The 18,477-nt window shown below is 44.7% G+C and overlaps 4 protein-coding genes across 4 annotated transcripts; 2 read left to right on the forward strand and 2 right to left on the reverse strand.

Moving 5' to 3' along the window:
• Window positions 1-2,132: 2,132 nt before the first annotated feature.
• Window positions 2,133-13,767, reverse strand: LOC128303720 (protein cueball). The gene is made up of 4 exons (XM_053040771.1): window positions 13,308-13,767; window positions 5,036-6,638; window positions 3,915-4,179; window positions 2,133-3,842 (listed from the first exon to the last, which is right to left on the reverse strand). Exons 1-4 carry the CDS (start codon window positions 13,411-13,413, stop codon window positions 3,705-3,707), a joined length of 2,112 nt encoding a protein of 703 aa, XP_052896731.1. The 5' UTR covers window positions 13,414-13,767; the 3' UTR covers window positions 2,133-3,704.
• A 356-nt stretch (window positions 13,768-14,123) lies between these two features.
• On the forward strand, window positions 14,124-14,715 carry LOC128303515 (probable nuclear transport factor 2). Its single transcript, XM_053040495.1, has one exon. The coding sequence runs from the start codon at window positions 14,226-14,228 to the stop codon at window positions 14,616-14,618; it is 393 nt and encodes a 130-aa protein (XP_052896455.1). The 5' UTR covers window positions 14,124-14,225; the 3' UTR covers window positions 14,619-14,715.
• Window positions 14,716-14,839: 124 nt separating this feature from the next.
• Window positions 14,840-16,280, forward strand: LOC128301838 (uncharacterized). The gene is made up of 5 exons (XM_053038477.1): window positions 14,840-14,912; window positions 14,993-15,079; window positions 15,142-15,251; window positions 15,310-15,404; window positions 15,467-16,280. The coding sequence occupies exons 1-5, from the start codon at window positions 14,841-14,843 to the stop codon at window positions 16,264-16,266; spliced, it is 1,164 nt and encodes a 387-aa protein (XP_052894437.1). The 5' UTR covers window position 14,840; the 3' UTR covers window positions 16,267-16,280.
• Window positions 16,281-16,472: 192 nt separating this feature from the next.
• Window positions 16,473-17,440, reverse strand: LOC128301839 (copper chaperone for superoxide dismutase). The gene is made up of 3 exons (XM_053038478.1): window positions 17,319-17,440; window positions 17,075-17,264; window positions 16,473-17,006 (listed from the first exon to the last, which is right to left on the reverse strand). The coding sequence occupies exons 1-3, from the start codon at window positions 17,388-17,390 to the stop codon at window positions 16,531-16,533; spliced, it is 738 nt and encodes a 245-aa protein (XP_052894438.1). The 5' UTR covers window positions 17,391-17,440; the 3' UTR covers window positions 16,473-16,530.
• Window positions 17,441-18,477: the final 1,037 nt, after the last annotated feature.

An 18,477-nucleotide genomic window follows, 5' to 3' on the forward strand; every position in this document is an offset into this window, starting at 1 on the left:
TACAAGCGTACCAAAACCCCGTGCTTGGCTAAACTTGTGATGCACTCCGTTTGACAGGTTGCTTCTTATCAACAATTTGACTGGACGTGCTGTACGGGTTTGCTTGAATTGTAACCGTGGGCGAACATTTTCTTGATAGACTAATGCTCGTTTGAAAATATCCGTAAGTTCGTTAGAATTGAATATCAGAAATGCCAAAAGTGAATGTCCGATGTCCGTTGCTGTCCTATATCCGGAAAGTTGTCTTGCAAGTACGGGTTCCAATATCTTCCTCTTGTTTGCCGAGGTATTGCCATGGTACTACACAGGATTCCAAAGACTCCATAAATGAATCGCAGATGATGTCCTTGCGTTGCGGTTGTTTTGGGAGTGACTTGTGAGGGCTCTTTTTCAAACTCCCGTCGCAAAAAAATCTACGCATCCCAGATGGAGTCCCGTAGGAAACCAGGACCAAAGAGGAAGCTAACCACACCTAATACGGAGCAAACTTTTATTGGTCTCCGTCCCTCCAATTCAGGCATATGACCCAGCCTCCTAAGGGGTTAGGTTAGACAGAGGGTGGTCTGCTTAACCTCTCCTCAGTGAATTGCTCATACGATCTGATACCTAACACCAGTAGTCACCGGTGCAGTCCGATCCCACGCCTCCTCGTGGCGCTGCTGGATCCGGACATACTGGTCCTCACTAACTCAGTATGGCCTAACTAAGTTGGGACGCCTGTGGGTCGCGAAATGTAGGAACCTGAAGTTGATAGAGAATCATGGATGGAAGCTGTTGGGATTTCATTGTCACATCCCTCAACAGCTCAACTCTAAAATCCGTTATGTATCCGCAGGATCGAGAGTTTCAGGAACTGAAAGGTGTTCTACGACTATGGCGGAGCTACCACTGGACGTTTAAACCTAATATTGCCGCGCCTTGCAGCAGGACTGACAGGGGTCAGAAACCTGGCAATCCTGGGACTAATTGTTTTAAACGCTATTGTCTGCGCATCACCTCCGCAGTTATGTGAGGCCAATGCAAGATTAGGGATAAGCGCGGTGCCACCTGTGTGCCAATGCGCCGTAGCTCCAGCATTAAATCAGTGAGTTCTCCTCATGGACTAGTTATCCGGAGTCTCGTTCACACAACTACGACCTTGATCTGCATGAAGCGAAGTGCGAAGGTTGGGTATAAGCGCGGTGCCATCCGTGTGTCAATGCGCCGTATCTCCTCTCTGTTGTGGGCTTAAGGTCAAGGTATCGTGGAACTAACAAACGTGAGACGAATGGTATCAGCCCCGAGTAGGGAGTAGGGATTATGAATCGAGCTTAGGTGTCCCTCTAATTGCTTTGGCTATCTAAAGTGGCACTACCGGAGGCAGAGTGCGCGAAGAGTGACTTTGAGGAAACACGGAGGAATAGCCCCACTATCTTCTAGTCTATACGCGGACCGTACTTTGCCGATCGCGAGGGGAGTAGGCTGAAGCACAGGTAGTTACATGACTCCTGTGTGGATTCCGTGATCATCTTGAACGCCTGACATCTAACCAATGATCATCGCTCGGTTTTGTTAGCTTCTTAGTAAGGACAAATGTAACCAGAGCGCCTATCGCTGACGTAAATGCTCTAGCGGGCCATCCGGCATAGGTTCCGAGGCTTGAGGAATACGGACTAATAGTAGGCGCTCAAGCGAATCGGGCAGTTCCCTGACTATGGTGGTTCCTGTTTGAGCAGACTTCCTTCGCTAAGGATGTGGGTTCTCTATGAAGATTCTCTCCTCTGACAATCCAAAAGAAGGGGTTGGGTTAGGTTGATGGCATGGGTTTCGGTAGACGGGCTTCAAAGAAACAATGCGCAAGTGCGCAATCATTTGGGCCAAGGGTACTTACTTTAAACAGTGACTTAACATCTGTGGAGGTTCATAAAAGATCAAAATTCAAGTAATCGATGATGTTAATATGCCTAATCAATGGAATATTTTCACCTCTCTGAATTAAGCTGAAAAACATAACTTCAGATACATATATTCCAGCTGGCTGGAGACCGGCTTTTCTGGTGAGCGAAGAACTTTGTGCTCAGAAACGTAAAAATAATTCGGATACTACCCAGGGGGCATCAGAGAAAAAACATTTTGGTTTTGTTGTATTTTTTTTATCTAAAATAAGTCTTTTTTGAAAATATTGCTACTACAAGTGGCTTCCTTCAATATACACCTATAAAGTTGTTCACTTTGAACTATAAACTTATCTAATATCACATATTCTCATGTGGATATTAGACATTTGGTTTGCCCTTCCATTACAATCACATTTCCTATGATCAGTTTAAGATACAATCATTTAAGTGTTGCACGTAAGCACTACATACTTTGCTAAGTTAACAATTCCGATACATTGAGGCAACGCCTGGCGTTAGATCTGTTTCATTTCTTTCGCTCGGATCTCTGGCTGTTCTGCGGTTTTGTTTTATTCTATTCCACCCCTGTCCAGATGGGGTTTGCGGGGGCCATTACTCAGGAGGCAATCCTTCCTTTCAGGACGTTTTTCAGGTAGCTAAAACAGATCCTCTCTATGGCTGTGAGCTTGCGAGTCACTTTGGTGTGAGTGTTACAAAACCACTTACATGAAGAAGTTTTCCACCTGGAAGCCCCTAATATTTTACATGTAAATAAATTAAACTAAACCATAACATAATGAAAGCGTGAGAAACGCATGAATGAGAGATGAAGAAGCGGCAAACGATTTTTAACAACATTTCTATCCTGTTCAAACAAACTACACTGACGGAAAATAGTTAAGTTGCAAGTGCACCATTCACAGCAATGTAATGTTTAAAGTAAAGTACGAAACAATTGTTCAATTCTCCGCATAAGGCTTACGTGAATAGCCTTAGCACAGCGATGCCAAAACACTGGAGTAGCTTTTGTCTTATTTAAGCACCAAAAAGGCTTCTCTGCTGTGTAGTTTCCTCGATGAAAATGTATGAACTGCAGAACGAGCAATAGAAGAATATGGCATGCGGGGTGTGGTTCTACTCTCCTAAGGTGTTTTTTACACAAATACAGGAACTTGGGGTTGCCTTGATTCTTATCACTACCGGATCGATCGTGTTCATCTACTGTGGTGCACCTCTGGAACTGCGTTGTAAAACTGTGTTTGCGACTCAACATGGAAAACATTTAGCTTGCTTAGTTTTGTTTTGTTTGTAAGAGCAATAATCAGGAAGTTTTGTACTATTTCGCCCTATGGTATAGCTGAACTTCTACCAAAAAGCACGTGTTTCGTCTTTAGTTGGATTCGCTGACTGTAAGGGCACAATCAACCAGGAGATGAATGCACTCTAGCTGCACTTGAATGAACTATCAAACCACTATAGCTCTGGTTTCTACACTTGGCTGTGACAATGGCTGTGTGTGTGTGCAGTGTGCAGTGTTGAAACATAACTGGTGTACTGTCACTGCATTTGGGTTGCTACACATGGCCAGACAGTTTTCCACCTAGGAAGCTGATAACGATGATTTCCCGCACTTCCGGAAAGGGTAGTCGTGTGGCACCGTCTATTTCACACGTTATTGTACAAATAAGGCTCTAATCCTCACGTTGATCAATCGGACTTCCTCCTGATGGTCGATTCACTGTCTGCACCGAGCAGCGCTGACGACCACCAGTTTGCTGGCAGGCGTGCGAAGGCATTCATTAGTCTACCACCGCGAGTCATCAGTACTCATTTACGCTCGTGTAACGTTCCTTCACCGCAGTTCGGCAGCTTTCGAAAAGATCCCCCAACATCTTCGATGTCTTCGAGCAGAAATTGTTTGTCCTCTTTTTGTGATTTTTTAAGCAGCTTTGTGTCGAAACAGGGCTATGGAAGGAATGGATACGCATTAGTTTACTCTTGCAGGAGCGCTACATTTCTGGATAATGTTTGACCTACCGTCTCGCACACGTTCATGTTACAACAGTTTTCTATTGTAATCTCGCACTGTGTCGTTGGTGGCCGGGAGGTCATTGGCGTGACCACCATCTTTTTTGTGATGCGTGGCCTCGGTGGTTTCATCATCCGGTGTACAATGATCACGATGGCTAGCAGCAACGCGAACGACACGGTGAAGCAGAGCGACGTGTAAACTACGGTCCGGTTGAACGATTCCTTGCAGTATGTTACCTTTGGTTCCATAAGTGGTAACGTTTTGGAAATGCTGTTTGAAAAAGGAAGAATAGAAAAAAAGGAAAAAATGTAGTAATCGAAAATAGTTTTTAAAATTTAATTACATTAATTTTTGAATGTAGTTCATTTTTTACTTTTTCTGGTTTAGCTAACTCACAACTGAGACGGGCGTGAGTCCACTGAGAATGTTTCTACCAATTCTGCTCCAAAACTACAAAGTTCTGTAGCATTACAACGTCGGAGAAAGTCTATTTTCTATCCCAATACGCCTAAATTTGCTTCAATTCTTCGACCGTCGAAAGTTTGTCCTCCGTAAAAATATTCTAACTGAATGCAACGAATAGATTCAGGTAATTAAAAACGTCCACATGCAGGATCATTAATCAAACGCTAATGTGATCCACGTTTAGAGGAGTTGATGTGTTGTTTAAAGTGTGCAACTTTGTCTCCAGAGAAGTTTCTAATCTCCAACCATTCATCACGGGTGGTCAGAGAGGATGCGGTGAATGAAAAATACACGATTCAAAGCATAAACAATTGTAAGTCCGGGTGCTCACGAAAACCAGTTACACTGGTTCACAATGTCCGTATTTTGTATTTGCGTTTTTGCGCGTTTCCAAGTGGCAACTCTTGATCTGGTAATGGCGCACCTGTCTTTTTGGTGAATGTTTCGTCGATTCGTCCTTGGAATAAGGCGTAATTTGATAGAGTGTTTGGTAAGGGTTTACCACGCGTTAATCAACGTTAACATGATTTGGTCAGGTCATGGTTAAGAGAACGTTATTTTAAAAGCATAGTTTAGTTTACTTGCTTACTTCGGATACGACACACTATGACAGCGTTAAATTATTGAGACATTAGTATTACCAAAAATAATCATAACCTACCCCAGACAGTACTGTTGCCATTGTGGATCTTCGCTGTAAGTGCTACACAGCCGGACCGCAATTTCACACCTTTTGCCCGCAAACTCTTCCCCACACTGGCACTCAGGAACAATCGTTTCATTGTCTAGCGTACACTGGCCCCCATTGAGGCAGTAGTTATTGCAGCTGTATTCCTCACAACGCTCTCCCCGATAGCCCGCCTTACAACGACATTTGGGATGCTTGCCATCCTCCACGTAGCACTCTCCATTATAGCAGTAATCTGTCCCACAGATTGGATTCTCGCACCGTGCCCCACTATATCCGGTGCGATCGCACAGGCAGGACCGATCGTTTGTGTCTGCGGTGGCATTACCAAACTGACACCGACCACCATTCAGACAGAACCCATCGCATCGATTCCGATCGCACCGTTCACCTTCGTACCGCCGGTCACAAGCACACTGCGGTCGATTATCGCGTCCGATACGGCAGCTACCCTGTGCGCAGAAATTATTACAGAGGTCTATCTCGCAAAGTTTACCACCGAATGCCGACGGACAAAGGCACGTGTTCGTATGGTGATTAACCGTGCCGTTGTTAAGGCACACGGTCAGCTGACTCTGTTGCGATTCTTGCAGCATCACGGTGGCCGGTTTGGAGTTTTGCATGTTCTCCAGGATGCGAGCGACCACCGCCTGGCAATCGGGGTTGTTTCGCTGGTGATTTAGCAGCAGGTTTGCGCGCAGTATCACTGCGGACGGATGTTCCCCACGGTAGACGGTACGGGATTGGGCGTTCTGTTCTTTGGGCATTTCATAGATCTCATCGTTTTCCTGATCGGTCCAGTAGATGAAATCATTGTTCACCGCTATGTCCGCCGGTAGTCGATCGAGGCCGGTCTGCAGGGTGTGCTGATCGCTCACCTCCAGGTTGGCGCTCTCGATCGCGTAGCGTCGGCCATATTTCTTCTCCACCCAGTAGAGCCGGTTTCGATAATGGTCCACCGTGATACCTCTCGGCACGTATATTTGATCTTCGTGCATGTTCAGCACCGTGCCGTTCATCGATGCGCGCACAATATTGGACGTTTTCGGGTAAGAGTTGGTCCAGTAAAGATGCCTTCTGCACTCATCGATCGCTAATCCTGCTAGCTCGTGCTCTGGTTCCACCGTCGTCACAAGGTGTATTAACGACGATGAAGCTCCGGACGTATCTTCCGCACCTGTCGGAGGTGTTGTCGTCGTACCCGTCTCTTTCGTCACGCTTTTTCCAGAACGTGAAGAATTGAGCAGCGCATCAATCTCAGCGTAGTAGATGGATCGGGTCCCCTTTTCCGTCCAGTACAGGCGACGTTCCAGATGATCGAATGCCATACCACTGATGTAGGCCGTTTGGGGCAATTTAGGTAACAGCTTGGTTATCCTGTGCAGCTCATCCGCATCGTCGTAGTCGAGAGCAAACAGTCGGTACTCCGGATGGTCGAGATCGCTAAAGTATAGCTTGCCAAGTACTTCGTCGTACGCGAACGCCGAAATGCGACTGTACTGATGAGCCGCGGAAGATATCTTGCGCCAGTTTGAATCGAAAAACAGAATGCCATTGTCCGTTGTCACTGTGGCCGCTATAGAGGGAACAGAAAACGCAAAAGAAATACATCCATTAATAAATATATTTATAATTGTAAATTGATAGAAAAATATAAACAAAACAAGAAAAACTGTAAGAAGAAAGTGGAAGATATCTTCAAAGTTGCCAAAAACATTATCTTCTCACGCAAGTCGCCCGACAGGCCCGGCGCCCAATGGTTAGAAATGGATTACCTCCTATCGTGTACACTCTTGCCAAACGTGTGGAGAACGCGAATTTGCTACGTATAATGTTTATGATGAAATAGATCGATAAGATAGATGACGGTTCAGTTGAAAGGTGTGTTACAATCGGGAAATTGTAGGCATAAACTTTAACTACCTTTTAAGCACGACGATAAACTATTGTGGAACATGCGTGAATTAGCACGTAGACCATTTTAAAAAGTGCATCGGGGCCAATTGATCGGCGACAATAGCGTCCTAATGGTCTTGAGTTAGATTTTACATTTCATAGTTCGTAACGAATTGTTTTAGGGTTCTACTTTTAAAAGCGCTAAGGACAGCATAATCTGCAGGGTTATAGATAGATTCTCCATGAACATGATCACGACATGATCATGATATTTACGATCATTTAGAAAATATTGTTAAAAATCGCATAAAATATGTGGTGCATATATTACATTTGAGGATTCTCAGCACGGTTATAGTTCCATATTAAATATCATATATCATCATCTCTATAAATTAATATGAGCTTTGCTTCCAATTTTCTACAAACGTTTTCCGAAAGTTCTTCCCGCGAGCCAGCTAATTCCAATCGCCTCAGGGGGTACTACTACGAAATGAACCACACCGACGGGCTTTAATGCATACAACAATCAGCAATAACAAAAAAAAAGAACTGCAAATGTGCAAATTATGTCTCGCATTTGCAACACATTGTAAATGCCGTGCTTTACGGCTGCGACGCTGATGGTCAAACGCATTGAGAAGGTGCAGGGACCTTGTGTTACAAATTAGATGCCACGGTTTGTGCGCAGAGCTGCGGTCAGGCCACTTCATGCTATTGCTGACTTTGTGTTTTGAAATGCAAAGCGTTGCCGTTCGTGAGGCTTCTTACGGTCATCATGTTCTTTAGCCTTAAATTTCGCTAAATAAGCCAAAGTTTCTGTTTAGAACATGGAAGGATGTTTATCGTATGATTATAAGCGATAGACTCGTGAAGCAGTGGGAAAAGAGCAGATGAAGTTATAAGAACGATCAATTTATAATAAATATTTCTTGATAACTTTTGCATACATTGAGTCGAATAACCTCTAATCGTTACTCAGCAGGGAGTGCCTTAACGTGCAGACTAATGAAGTGTTCTCGGCGGCATAAATTATCACCATTAAACAGTTAAAGGGCGTCAAAAATCAAAACTTCCCAACGTTACCTCATTTACCGTCCGTGCTGCACGCTGCTAGACGCAGCGTAATGACGATAATAATATAGGCAAGCGTCATTTCAACAACTCTCCCAAGGAATTTTTCCAACCACATTACGTTGGAATTTTTGTTGCGTAAAACAATTTCAAATTTCAGCAGTTTCAGGTTTCCCTTCTCATACGAATGCTTGGAAAGAACCGGACACTAAGGCGCTTGGAGCGTATTTAGCTGGGATTTGCTCAAATTTCGCATTCTACAAAAAGCGCAGGAAGTGACGGACCGGTGGAATTTATCTACAGGAATTCTACGCACATTCTATTCAGCTTACGTATCATTGTTTCGGGGTGAGAAGCTTTTAACGCTGCCCCGCGTGAATGGCCGAAAAATCACCCACGATGTTACGAAACGAAGTAAAGATACAGCCGTTGAGTCATTTACTTCGGTCAGCTCTGATAAACGTTCCAAAAAGAAGCACATTGACACGCTGTAATCATTTTTCCTTACCAAAAATAAGGGACCACGTTGTGATTAACTGTGGGAAGAGCTTTAGGTTCGCGATCATTAGTACCGTTTAGAATAAAACAAAACTACCACAAGTTCATTAGACCCATTCACAATTGTTTTGCCCACCCCAAAAACTCTGGGGCCTATCTCGTATGTCAAGTCAATCGCGAAAGGGATCCGGTAAAACTATGTTACGATTATCATAGGCTGTAAATAACACCCAAATCCACATCAGAGACACCGAACGCCGAAGCTGGAATCGGATTTGGCTAATTGAAACAGTCACGTCACGATGTGCCAACGTTCGAGTAGAAAGATCGTGATTAGAGGATCAACAACGAAATCTCACCACGAAGCACGCTCATCGATAGAAGAAGGTGCGTTCAGCAACGGTAGTCCCGATATCGAGACGGTTGTGGTATGCGTCCCCTGATTAGGATACGACCCTTCTCTACTGACGATAAAGTTTCCACGTTTACGATACGGGTTGTTTTTTTTTGCAAATAACAATGATAGCACAACACGACACGTTGATACGTTCGTTGTAAAGGTGCCGACGTTATCACACTTGGCGTACACTTGACGCTGCATGACGGTGCCGATGGTTGGCAAATTTCCAATACATCTATACTTGTAATCGAGACATCCCTTGGCCAGGAACACAGTGGCATGCGTGGTGGCGACTGTGCAGCAGGCGGTGCACTCGGTCCATCGCAAACGTGAGAGAAGCAAGGTCTAGGGTGCCACATTCACTTGCCAATCGTAGAACGCTCGTGGGCTCGAGCGTTTGCGTTATGTAACGCAATGCGGCATCGGAAAAGATCCACCGGATGTAGCGCTAGTTTGCCGCTAAAGCATTCCGGTAAATTGCAGCGATGTCTTCGGCCGATCGTAACCTCGATGGTAAACACGAAACCAAATAATGAGGCCGATCAATGCCGAAAGGAAGGAGGTTCACAGTTGATTGTTGTTGGCAAATTCTTGAACCTCTGGTCTGGTTTCGGGTACTTTCGCTTTCGCGGGCACCATAGGTAACGACAGCGGCACGACAGCAGGAGTTCATGGGCATCTCATACGTCGCCGCGGGGCCACTTCCTGTCCAAACTGAGTTAAGCTGAAAGCAAAGTGTGGGCATACGGTAAATTAAATGTGTCTTAACCGTACAGACGTCACATGACTGACGCTATTTTGTACTTGTTTTTTTGCGCACGTACGCTCCTCCAAGATTATGTTTTCTACCCTCAGTGTTGCCTTCATTATCTCCATTCCGAAACCAACAACCAGAACCTGGGAAGTTCATTCAAAGACAAACATTTCGCAAATCTCCGCACCGATTCAACTTGCTGTACGGTCGGCGCATGTGTTTGCATTGCGGTCGAGAACTTCCCTTACACCTTGCCGGCCATCGAGCGTGCCTTTCCTACGTCCGCTTCCTTCCAAATGGAAACAGAAACCGTGCATGCCGATCGTGTGTACACGATTTGACGCAAATCGCAGCTACTTCGACCGATCGCGATCGACCGGACCTTTGTTTTATTTCTGTGCCGCTTCTCAGCTGCCCCAAGCATCCCCGGGAGGGGAAGCAGCACGAGAGAAGCTCGGCAAATTTATGCTGAAACGAAGCAAAAACGCATAACGGAAGCAAAACGCACGTTGTAACCCGGTTCCGGGCGGAGGTTAAATCGTGCAGCACGGAAACCTGCACAAACATCTGTGGCTCGGCGTTCAAGCACCGGTTTTACCAAAGATCTGTCAGTAACGGTCAAACGAAAATAAGAAGGTTCCGATCGCTATCCGGTCGCTGACTGCTAAAAGAACTGTCAAACAGGAAGTGTAGCGTGGTGGTGTACAATGAACTCGGTTTGGTTTTTTTCCGTCTTACACGGTTCCAGACCGGCGCAGTACCCGTGTACAGCATCTACATCTACAGTTCCAGGCGGTAGGGTAAAAGTTGTATGACAGCCCCAACAGGTGGTTTCGTTTGATTCATTATGTTTTTTATGCGCATTACCAGTGATCACGATTCCGTCTATATTGAGACGCATTAATGTCAGTCAATCGTCAGTATGTTCGCACAGAGAGCCTGAGGTTAATATTTGTATCGTTGTCTTAAACGCTGTACAAACATCCTTGAGTCCTATATTGAGCTATTTTGATATACATGACGTTTGATCGGTCATAAATCTAGGATCTGTATCTTCAAGACTTGAATTTCTTGACTTTTTGGATATGGGCTATTTAAGGCACAGAGATAGGGTATCTAATTCTACTGAATACCTCAAGAGATACATCAACAGATTATCTTCAGCCGCATGATCGACAGATTATTGATCTTCGCCCAAAATTGCCATAATACTAAAGATAAAGCAAGTAAAGACAGAGATACTGCATAAAGACAGAACAGATTGATTGGGCTGGAATGTCCTTAAGAGTTTAAATGCACACCTCAAATAGGCAAAAAAAAGGAAGTGAGGACGACTTCTTAAGGAATATGAACTTAATCATCTGATTGCCATACTATTGAAGGTGATTGTAACCTTGAATTGTGATTTTAACAAACGTAATCATAACTTCTACCTCTTGCAGCATAGTATATGAACCTCAGACAGGTTTCGTGTATGTAATAGTGCAATGGTTTACCTCCTGGTCAAGCACAAGATAAGCGCCAAGCACACTTTGGCTTATCATCGTTATGTCGCACTGGTTCCACCTTTGGCGCCTCACAGTTTCACTTTTCTCTTCCGATTGAAGGCATGTCTTCCCTTGTTTATGTGTTGGTTTGAGGCTCTCTGTTGTTGATAAGCCAAAAATGGTACTGATGATCATGCCATTTTCTTTGACTGACCATCCATCAAATACCATCGGGTTGAGAAATGGTTTTGTAAGCATTCTTAGTTAAGAATATTCTGTCTAAGCGTGGATCGGATATGTTTTATAAACATCTACACTGCAAACAATTATAGTTTTAGTTCTTTTTTTACTCGGCGGTGTTGTAAACAGATCCAGGAGATTAGAGTCTGTTTACAGAATGTTGGAAAACCCCATTCAACCATATACAACCATTTACATCCAACCATTTCGTGCATCAAGCGTCCTATCAAAACCATTGCACAAAATGCGTCTTAACTGACTCGAAAGCGTCGGAGGCTGATAAGCAAATCAAAATCAAATGCGGCGAATAACGTTCATCACGTTGCTGCGAAGAAGGAAATCTTGAGGGAATTTTGGCAAAGCATGTAACAGTAAATATAGATAACATACGAAGAAACAATACGTAATCTTGGGTTTGGAAACGCAGAAAACATAATAAAGGACACGTTCCTATGTGGACGCTTTTATTTTCGTTACTGTTAATTGTGTATCGTGTGTACGGCACCACGATCGATCCCGATCACGAGACGAAAGCGAAGGAAAGACGTTAAATGACACATGAAACGTTCAATCAAGTTTATTACGGAACCATGGGCAATAGTAGTGGGCACGGTTCGCGAGTGAACTCTTTCGAGCGGAATTTATCTGGGTCTATGGGCCTTCAATCATTCATTGATTTGCTGGTGCAAAACTAATGAAAAAAAGAAAACGATACAACTTGGTCTGGTAGTAGGGAAAGAGAGGAGCAATAAAAAAATAAATATAACAGCCTCGGCCTGACCACACGGTTGACTTGGAGTGCGTACGTGACGAATGGGAATGGACTTTTGACCGCCACATTTGCGGGCTTTTTTAACTTTCCCAAAAAAAGGGGGGACGAAGAAGGAGGAAGATACAAAATCAGTTGGCCTTTGCGAAATCTGCACGGTTCAAAGTACTGGTACGACGAATAACTTGATAGGGGAGAGGGAGGACATTGGTAGAAACCGAGGAACCGTAAGAAAACCCACCACAAACGATCGCGAACAGCAATCAAAAAACTCCACAACGCTTAATGAATACACCAGACTGAAATTAATGCCGACCCAAAGTGAATTGCGATCGTGGCGGATTTCTAGCAAAACAAAAGTCCTCTGAAAAGTGATCGCTATTTTATTGAAACAATGTAGGAGTTCAACAAAATAAAGGCACCTAATTCTAGAAGACAATACATAAAGTACGTAGTTGGATTAAAGCAAGAATCGGTGAATGGATGCCGGAATTGGACTCATTCCGATATTCAGGACGAGATTTGTAACACGATGTGCTTACTTATTAAAGCATTACGAAGATCTTTAAGCCGGTGATCAAAAAGAACACAAAACTGGCTATATCATGATTGATCCCAAAATTCCTGTTAAACTTTGAAGATCAACTGATTGATATGTAATGTGAAATGTAACTTTCATTCCATAAATATTGGTACAATTTTCTTTTTTGGCACCAACACGTGTCAGACCTTTATAACAAAAGGAACCAATCATTTCCCCAATTGTGTAATCCGTCTGTTGCTGGCTATTACTATGGCAACACATGTCACCCACAAGCACCAGCGTAGAAGCTCCTCATCAAAGGATGCGCGCACTGATGGCCATTTGAGGCAAACATTGAATAACAGCCCACACCTTCGCGCGTTAAGGTACATGAGAAACTCTTTTCTAATGGTCCTGTGTCCAATCTACCACTAGAGCTCTCGCTGAATTGTGGCTGAAATGATTATTTTTGGATGGCAGATAGAAGAGAAACGATGTTTGCGGTTTTTTTTGGCTTAGTTTCCCCTCGTTCACTGGTCACGAGCACTGTCACCAATGACGACCGTCGCAGAAGGCGCAGACACTTCCCATCCCTCTTACTTACCCCATTCGGTGGCTATGACATAACCGAGGCAGTATGATGAAAGAACCAGCACCAACCATCCGGCCATGGCGCTAGAAACACGGTAAGGATTCGTTATCCTGTGCATCGAAGTGGACCCAAACTGAAGGATGAATTAACGCGCGAAAGCCCGGGAGGGATAATTTGACTTGTCCCTCGTAGCCGGTATTAATGATTGCACCACACTTCTTTTTGCACTCTTGCACGGAACTAAGTGCGCTTGGCACACTACGATTTTGGATCCGCACGCTTTGCGTACCACATTCACACACCCGTGGAAGTACGGGCCCCCTATCCTTCTTTAGCACCTACTAAAGGAAACACGCTAAGCTTATATGCTTACGGAAGGCAAAACGATAGAGCAAACGTGCTACGGGCTGGCTAACTACGTTCACTCATCACACTACGCGCGGACTGCACAGGGAATCGTGTCGGTCTGCACCATTCGGCATGAAGTTTTCGATTGAACATTTTTCTTGCTCGCGCACCGTGTCTAGACATCACGTAGCCCCCGTCTAGGTTGTCAAATCGGATTGCTTGACATGTGCGAGCTGGACCTGTTTGGCTGGGGTCGAAAGATTGAAGCCACGGTTTTCCGCACGGTACGAAGAGAAGAAATTTGTTCAGAAAAAGTTAAATCATTCACGCTGTTTGCTTACGCAGGCTGTTTAGTGGCTTCCAAAAGCAAGGGATTTGATAATTAATTCAAACGTACGAGAAACCAGCGTCGGGTATTTGTGTGTGTCATCCGCGCTTGATTCGTTTGACATACGTCAAACAACACGAAAACGATTCCATTGACATTTCGCCGGCAGGTAAAGAAGAAAAAATAACGCATTCCCGTACGCACAGCAACACCGTCCGTTCGTTTCTCGTTCGAAATTTAGTTCATTCCCGATTATGGCTATAAATCCACAATACGAGGAGATAGGCAAAGGTTTCGTGACCCAGTATTACGCACTATTCGATGACTCGACCCAACGGCCCAGCCTGGTGAACCTATACAATGCGGAGCTATCGTTCATGACGTTCGAAGGGCAACAGATACAGGGCGCTGCCAAGATACTGGAGAAGCTGCAAAGCCTCACGTTTCAAAACATCAAACGGGTACTTACGGCCGTCGACTCCCAGCCAATGTTTGACGGTGGTGTACTGATCAACGTGCTTGGCCGGTTGCAGTGTGACGAGGATCCACCGCACGCCTACTCCCAGACGTTCGTGCTGAAGCCGCTGGGTGGTACGTTTTTCTGTGCGCACGACATTTTCCGGCTCAACATCCACAATTCGGCCTAGAGTGAGCGGCAGACCGCGTGTCCAGCGTGTCGTTCCAGCAACACCAAATGTTGATGTACACTTTTCTGAATAAACATATGGATTACTTTTAAAAGAAGCTGCCACTAGCTTGTTGCGTTTTATATCGTATAAGGTAGGCAAGAGGGTTTGTTTGAAGGGCGAAGGGTTTTGTTGTGACAGTTTCCCAGACGTTGTAAGTTTTGAAAACGAGTGCGTTGGGAGATGTTCGCTTTTGCGTTTTGGGAAATAAATAATTCAAAAATGGAATACGGCACGATACAACACTTGGTAAAGGTAGTATAGCAATCCTCCGGATCGTATGCTGCATATGCTCTTGTGTGTAAAAAAAAACCTTATTCGATTGGTCGCCATAGGAAACGAAACGTCGCACCGCTATGCTCGATTTACCATACGAGGCAGAGTATCGCGGACAGCTCACACATTTAGGTTACAAGGAAAAGGTAATGTTACCATTGATGATTCTGAGCAACCGATCTTTATTGCGCTTGCTTTGCATGCACAGGAAACCCTGAAGGAAGCGTTCTTGCGCCAGGAATGGAATATAGGAAGTGCACGGGTTTTGAGTTTGTTGCAGGAAGCAAACATTCTAACAGCGAGCGAGTATATGCTAAGGTCAGTATTAGTTTTCTTAATGTTACCTTCAACTGTACTTCGTGTGTCCTATTCACAGCCTAGATACAAACGATCTAATGCAACAGATAATGAATGATCTTCTGGAAACTGAATACAAGCTTCTTGCTCACATCATTAGGTACGCTTATCAAGGTACGACGAATCATTATTGTTGGTCTACATTGCTTTTGCTCATGAAAATGTTCAAATTGCAGAAAATGTTCAGTCGCACACTCTCACCAACCTCTTGAATGAAAGTTTTCGCGCATTGCTGATCGATTTGAAGGAAACACCGGACGTAATTCCTCGCTGTTATTTGCATGCGCTAAAGCCACATTTGTTACCTGATGAGCTGCAAAAGGTAACAGTGGAACATTTACATTTACTGCTAGCAGCTGGTGATACGTTCGATAGTTTAGATGAAGCTCTCGGAAAACAGGTACAGTGGCGTGATGAAATGAAAACACTCCGTGGTACAGTTTTAGGATGCCTGATCGTAGATTTAGTCCACGATAAAACATACTTTTTAAGTGTGTTAAAAGATTTCAGCAAAAAATCCTGTTCATTTTCGCTTAAATACGCACTCTACCTGTTGCACGTGATGGCGCAGGATGGAGAATCGGAAGACAAATTGTTGAAAAACTTTCTCAAAGATATGTTCCGCTCGGTGGTGGAAATGGAATTGATGAGTGACATGAAACTGTTGTTACTGTTTGCACGTGAAGTCTGCACCGCCAACGAAACCATACTGGGGACGTATTCCGTCTGGTACAAGCAAACGATCGGTGAAATGACGTACAGTGTGAAGAAGCATCAGTTTATCAGAACGATCGAGTTGTTAACCGCCCTTTTACCGTTGGAACGGGATTTGGAGATGCTCGGCGTACATTCAACCATTGCCATTTCTGCGCCAGCCAAATGTAATGATTATGTGCTAAACTATAAGCAGCTGTGTCGGGCTCAAATTGCCCAGCTGAAGGTTTGCGATAGTAGTACGATCGTGCTAGAAGACTGAGCCCGTTGGGGTAAAGCTTTATTCAAAACAAAAACTCATGGTTGTACCCATTACATGAAACAAGAATTTAAGTATCACATCACTTCGCTGCAACACCAACAAGCGTTGCCGTTTGGAATTTTATTCCCCACCCGATTAATAGTTGATTGATGACCGGCATATGAGCATCGAAGTAAGCTCCTCAGTTGGCCCGAGCTTATGGTACAGGCAACGTCGCACAAAAGAAGGAGAACGAATCGTGCAAGCAATTCAAATCTTTCATTCTTAACGGTCCTTACTATTTACCGGGCTCGATTTGTTGCGCTCATCCCAGATCGTCGTCCCGTCACACGCGCAAATCTTTTTATAGTTCTCAAAGATGCCTGCCGACCGTGCGATAATTCCACAGCTCAGCCGGTGCAAGTGTTCTGTACTGTCAGTCTCAGCGATCACTACCGAACGTCCGATAAGATCGCTTACCTCGAGACGATGGTTAACAAACCGTACCGTAGCTCGTCCACTCGCATCCGAAGTTATATTGTTGGAATCAAGCACATCGCCTACCGACTGACATCCTTCCGAAATATCTCCACACTCGTGCACATTCAGTTGATAGCTACCGTTTGAGGTCAACCCATCGATTGTTCCGTCAACAACGGCCCCTTTTTGACCGGCAACATTCGAGATGGAACAAAATCGAACAACACCACGCACGTTAGTTGATTCATTTCCATGCTCAACCATCGCAACCGCTGATTGTCCTGTAGAAGAATGCGGATTAGCAACTCATCACAATCTGGATCAACTCGATTGGAAGAAAACCCGGTACCTCCGAATCCCGTCAGTACGACTCGCCGTCCTGTTGCTTCGATGCGTTTGTCGATCTCCAGCCACGGCAGTGATGTTTCGATCAGCACACTTCCTCTGTCAGCATCAATCGTCACTGTTCCGACGCCGGATAGTGCGTTCCTTATCGCTTCCACACATCCGACTCCACGGATTTGTACTGCAAACTCCATCTGCGCGTAGCGAAATTGTGAGATAATTTGTAAAGTGGACACGTCCCTACATACCTTTATATTACCGCTATCGGACATGTTCTGTTGTTTAAATAAGTAATTTTTTAATAAATCGGTAAAAATCATCGAAATAGGGAAAACAAACTTTGTGTTGTGTTTATTGACTTGTTTGCAAAAGTCAGACTGTACAATAATACCGTGCGTTTACACGACGATTATAACCGCGCGTTTACACGACGATTATAATTATTTTTTTGGCAGAAAAATTATTTTTTTTGCCAGAAAAATTAATTTTTTTCCCCGAAAAATGAATTTTTCTCCGAAAAATTAATTTTTTGCTCCGAAAAATTAATCGCTACTGTCAAAATCGATAATAGCTCTGGTACCCTTTAATTGTGAACAGGCAGTTGCAACATCGGATTATTTTAGCAGTGGTATGTATTTGTGGATTAAAATATTTTGATAATTACCTTAGGCCTCCTCCACATGGGCCGCGGCCGCCGCGGTACCGCGGAAAACGCGTATAACTTGTATGCCACTTGGCCGCGGTCGCCTGCCAAATCTCCGCGGCAGGCTGTCATTCTCCGCGGCAAGCTGTCAATTTCCGCGGATGTGAACGGTTCCGCAGACTTGTCCATCTTGAACAAAGCCGCGTTTCCGCGCCTGTTTGACAGTCTGCCGCGGAGATTGACAGCCTGCCGCGGAGAAAGACAGCCTGCCGCGGAGATTTGGCAGGCGACCGCGGCCAAGTGGCATACGCGTTTTCCGCGGTACCGCGGCGGCCGCGGCCCATGTGGAGGAGGCCTAATGTTTTCTTAAAAATGTTTTAAAATTATTTTTTTTAGCAATGGAAAGCGACAACACAACACCCAATTGTTCTAAATTGGTAAGTTTGTGCGTAAGGCCGTCTCCACATGGGCCGCGTTTTCCGCGGTACCGCGGAAAACGCGTATAATTTGTATGCCACTTCGCCGCATCTTCCATCTTGAACAAAGCCGCGTTTCCGCGCCTGTTTGACAGTCTGCCGCGGAGATTGACAGCCTGCCGCGGAGATATGGCAGCCGAGCGCGGCGAGGTGGCATACAGGTTATACGCGTTTTCCGCGGTACCGCGGAAAACGCGGCCCATGTGGAGACGGCCTAACGCTAAAAACACACACAAACTGTCCAATTTAGAACGATTGGGTGTTGTGTTGTCGCTTTCCATTGCTAAA

Source organism: Anopheles moucheti, chromosome 3, assembly GCF_943734755.1.
Source record: "Anopheles moucheti chromosome 3, idAnoMoucSN_F20_07, whole genome shotgun sequence".
Lineage (NCBI taxonomy): Eukaryota > Metazoa > Arthropoda > Insecta > Diptera > Culicidae > Anopheles > Anopheles moucheti.